At 35.5% G+C, this 5,000-nt stretch overlaps 1 protein-coding gene across 5 annotated transcripts in view; it reads left to right on the forward strand.

Annotated features, from left to right (window-relative positions):
- Positions 1 to 5,000, forward strand: part of agfg1a (ArfGAP with FG repeats 1a) — a 45,826-nt gene that overhangs the window by 38,410 nt on the left and 2,416 nt on the right. For 4 of the 5 annotated variants that reach the window (XM_061919033.1, XM_061919035.1, XM_061919036.1 and 1 more), the window contains 3 exons: positions 185 to 310; positions 4,638 to 4,790; positions 4,936 to 5,000. The exon at positions 4,936 to 5,000 is cut by the window's right edge and continues 30 nt beyond it. In XM_061919033.1, coding sequence (XP_061775017.1) covers positions 185 to 310; positions 4,638 to 4,790; positions 4,936 to 5,000 — 344 coding nt within the window. The remainder of the gene's footprint in view (positions 1 to 184; positions 311 to 4,637; positions 4,791 to 4,935) is intronic. The other variant, XM_061919034.1, reaches the window with a different exon arrangement.

The raw sequence follows: 5,000 nt of genomic DNA on the forward strand, positions 1-5,000 counted from the left end.
ATGTTTTATTGAGACACTTATGCTGCACAAATATTCTGAAATTGGTGTCTCTTTGTGATCCTGTAAGAAAGATTCAGATATATTAAGATAAAGGAGATACTGTAGTTAGTCCGTATGATTGTGTGATAAGACATACTCCTTATTCTGTGCTTTGAGGTCGTTGTGACTTTATCTGTCCTAACAGCCCAGTCAAGTAATCCCTTTGTAGCTGCTGGTGTCGCCACAGCACCAGCACCAGCACCAACACCAGCACCAGCACCAGCCAACCCATTCCAGATCAACAACAGAGTCGCAAGTGTGGCCGCAGCAGGTCTGTCAATGTGTGTCGTTTGTGTGTGTGTCAGGATTGTGCAAGATTCCAAATATTGTATTTTTCAAAGGATAAAAACATAATGTACCGTATTTTTGGACTATAAGTCGCAGTTTTTTTCATAGTTTGACCGGGGGTGCGACATATACTCCGGAGCGACTTATGTGTGAAATTATTAAATAACACATTACCGTAAAATATCAAATAATATTATTTAGCTCATTCACGTAAGTGACGAGACTTATAAGATTTCATGGGATTTAGCGATTAGGAGTGACATATTGTTTGGTAAACGTATAGCATGTTCTATATGTTATAGTTATTTGAATGACTTTTACCATAATATGTTACGTTAACATACCAGGCACCTTCTCCGTTGGTTATTTATGCGTCATATAACGTACACTTATTCAGCCTGTTGTACACTATTCTTTATTTATTTTGAATTGCCTTTCAAATGTCTATTCTTGGCGTCGGGTTTTATCAAATAAATTTCCCCCAAAAATGCGACTTATATATGTTTTTTCCCTTCTTTATTATGCTTTTTCGGCAGGTGCGACTTATACTCCGGAGCGAGTTATACTCCGAAAAATATGGTACACATGAGGTTCATAGTTATTTTTCTGTGAAACATATAAAACAGTCATGTATGGAATGGCCTTCAATTCAAATTTGAATAACAATTCTACTTCCCTTTAGTAAACTTAATTCAATGCATGGCATTGAATTGGAATTTGGGGGACATGCTCAATTAAATTTGGAATTTTGCACAAGCCCGTTGTTTGTTCGCGTTCGAGCTTTGCGTGCTGCATCCATCCTTTTAATGCCACCTCAGTTTTTTTTGTTTTTTTTGCACAGCAGAATGGGCGAACTTTAATGGTAAGCTATGCAGCAGTACGATCATGCCCTGAATTTGATAAATGCCCTTTTAGAATAAAGTTGCCCTCACATGTGTGCCAATTTGCATTTCCGTAGCCCTCGTCCAGTCATGGCTGTCGATGGCCAGAAACTCCTGCCACTCTACTTCGCCCATGTACAGCATTCCTGACGTTTGCGCTGTTTAAAATAAATATTACAATGTCTACTTTATATGAAACATTTTTTTAACTGGCATGCTTAAAACCCCCCAAAACAAAACATTGTTGTTCACAAAAATCAGCTTTTATAATTCTACATTCAGCTGACATTTCCAGTGAATTAAACCTTTATTTGATCTGTAAGGAACACTGCATTGGGCGAATGTATTAAAAAAAGTAAACGGTAGGGGTCTCCCGAATTCCCGATACAAACTTTTTCACTACCAATACAATACCGATATTAAAGCCTTGAGTATTGGTCCAATAATAGCATAAATCATACACACTTATATTATTTAGTAGTGTGGAATGTTAAAAAAAAATGTTTAAGTGAAATTACAGTACAAACACTAACCTATTTATTATTAACCCTCTGAAATGGAGTAATGCTTTCTGTAAGTTGAAGTGGAGTGGTAATTTGCTTTTTTGGTTACACCAAATGGTGACAATAGTTCATTTAGGTTAAGCTCATGAAACAGTAAGTTGAACGATGCAGACGCATTTGTTACTAGATGTTCTGCATTGGAGACTTTGTATGTGTAAGTAATATACAACTATAAATATTTGATACTTTTTTATATTGACAAATGTCATGTTTTACACTAGGGCTGAACGATTAATCAATATTGAGATTTTAATCGGTGTGATAACGCAATGACAAGAGGCTGGGGAGTTTATTTGTTTTTGTTTTTTCTTCCACTGTGACCGGCATTTGAGTGACAGACTTGGTGGCGAATCAAGAATTGTTGAGCCTCTGGCGTTTGTTCGTCTCTCGCTACAAACAGGGAGCAAGACGTCTCACTCTTTTCATTGCTCTCAGCAGCTGAGCCTGTTTATCGAACAGTAGAATCAACCTAATGCAGTGAGTCCTCTTTTCAGTCCTCCACAATCTATGTGTTGGTGTACGGAGAGTGGGGCGCCTACTTTACACACACAGGAAGCTCGAACAGACCGCCTCACTACTCGCGACTCGCCAGTGAGAAGTTCCGCAAAGTAACAAAAATTACGAGGAAAAAAATCTGATTACAAAGCTAAATGCCTCGTTTTGGAGATATTTCAGCTTTAAATCAGATGGGCAATATTAGCCCATCAACACGGACGAAAGAGTGAGAATGCCGTGATCGTATGACAGCAACAAACAAAAAGACAAGGTATAACTTTGTTTTTTCAACTAGGGAAAAAAGTGCACTTTAAGATTTTTCTTCCAGAAAAGAGTGTATTTTAATATTTTGTTTATTTATTTAGAATGACAAAATTAATTACCTTCCAATTACAGTACAATAATCAACAATTGTACAATAATGAGAAATACAAATTTATTAAATTTATTACATTACATTGTATAATTTTTTTATCAGTTATTTCTTCAGTTTAAGAGCATGATGTAGACAAAAGCTCCGAGTCCATCTGCATAAAGCCCAAAAATATTTAGGTATATTATTGCGCGTTGTTTTAATGTGTGGCACCTTGAAACAAGAATATGTTGATTGACAGTATAAAAGTAACATGTCCTCTCTACTTTTACAGTTTTATGCATTTTTATGTATAAAAAATAAAAATAGCAATCACAATTTTGGACACCAAAATCCCAATGAGGTTTTTCCTCAAAAACGTGCACCCGTACTTTAGACCACAATATTATTTAATTAAAAACACTTCTTGTCTAGTCTGTGTGCTTAGCTGTTGTGTATCTGCTAGCTCCTAGTAACATATAGCCCAGGGGTCACCAACCTTTTTGAAACCAAGAGATACTTCTTGGGTACTGATTAATGCGAAGGGCTACCAGTTTGATACACACTTAAATAAATTGTATTTCTGTCTGTCATTACGTCGTACATTTTTTTTCCTTTTACGGAAGGTTTTTTGTAGAGAATAAATGATGAAAAAAACACTAAATTGAACGGTTTAAAAGAGGAGAAAACAGGAAAAAAAATGAAAATTAAATTTTGAAACATAGTTTATCTTCAATTTCAACTTTTTAAAATTCAAAATTCAACCGAAAAAAAGAAAAGAAAAACTAGCTAATTCGAATCTTTTTGAAAAAAATGAAAAAATAATTTATGGAACATCATTAGTAATTTTTCCTGATTAAGTTTAATTTTAGAATTTTGATGACATGTTTCAAATAGGTTAAGATCCAATCTGCACTTTGTTAGAATATATAACAAATTGGACCAAGCTATATTTCTAACAAGATAAATCAATATTTCTGCTAGATTTTCCAGAACAAAAATTTTAAAAGAAACTCAAAAGACTTTGAAATTAGATTTAAATTTGTTTCCACAGATTTTCTAGATTTGCCAGAATATTTTTTGGGAATTTTAATCACAATACGTTTGAAGAAATAGTTCACAAATATTCTTCGTTGAAAAAACAGAAGCTAAAATGAAGAATTAAATTAAAATCTATTTATTATTCTTTACAATAAAAAAAATAAATTTACTTGAACATTGATTTAAATTGTCAGGAAAGAAGAGGAAGGAATTTAAAAATGTAAAAAGGTATATGTGTTTAAAAATCCTAAAATCATTTTCAAGGTTGTATTTTTTCTCTAAAATTGTCTTTCTGAAAGTTATAAGAATCAAAGTAAAAAAAATAAATGAATTTATTTAAACAAGTGAAGACCAAGTCTTAAAAATATTTCCTTGGATTTTCTAATTCTATGAGTTTTGTCTCTCTTAGAATTAAAAAATGTCGAGCAAAGCGAGACCAGCTTGCTAATAAATATAAAAAAATAATAAAATAGAGGCGGCTCACTGGTAAGTGCTGCTATTTGAGCTATTTTTAGAACAAGCCAGTGGGTGACTCATCTGGTCCTTACGGGCTACGTGGTGCCGGCGGGCACCGTGTTGGTGACCCCTGCTATAGCCTATCATGTTTACATTTCTGTAAATGACTTGACCAAAATAAAGGAAAATATGAACCTTGTGTGCTTATTAGAGGACATTTAGATGTTAACTGGCTTTGCACAAGTAAACAGGCTGCAAGATTGCTTGTGCTTCTATAGGAGATCTTTCATGCAAGCTGATTTAATCGTATACTTATTTGTATGTTTTTTTCTGGACAACAATATTGGTTTGGCACACCCCTAGTAACCAATTATCGCATAAATATGTAGCACCTACCCTTACCTGCTTTGAAAATCCAACTGTCTATACCTGACATTTAGTTCCCAGGTTCTTTAAAAGTGTAGAAAATTAAATAAACTCAGAAGACCCATTTAACCTGCTGCTGTCCTGCTGTGTTTGCAGCAGCATTTGGCACAGCGTCCTTGAGCATGCCTGCTGGATTTGGCAACGCTGCAGCCTACAACCTCCCCACCAGTTTTAGTGGAACCTTTCAGCAGCCTTTTCCTGGCCAGGGGCCCTTCTCCCAACCGCCGCCGTATCCCCAGCAAACCAATGGTGTGTGTGCGTGCGCACAATACACAAGTAGCCATCGCTGCATGAATCAAAAAAGACGCCTCACATTCCAGCTTACATTTATTATACGTGTATATTATTTTTCTAAATTCTGGACTTGCAAATCCAACAACTGAGTGTTTTGCAGGTGGAGGATTTTCAGTCTTTGGCCAGGGCAAGCCAGTGGGGACTCCTTTTGGCCAGGCGATGGCT

The sequence above is a fragment of the Nerophis ophidion genome, linkage group LG13, assembly GCF_033978795.1.
Source record: "Nerophis ophidion isolate RoL-2023_Sa linkage group LG13, RoL_Noph_v1.0, whole genome shotgun sequence".
Taxonomy (NCBI): domain Eukaryota; kingdom Metazoa; phylum Chordata; class Actinopteri; order Syngnathiformes; family Syngnathidae; genus Nerophis; species Nerophis ophidion.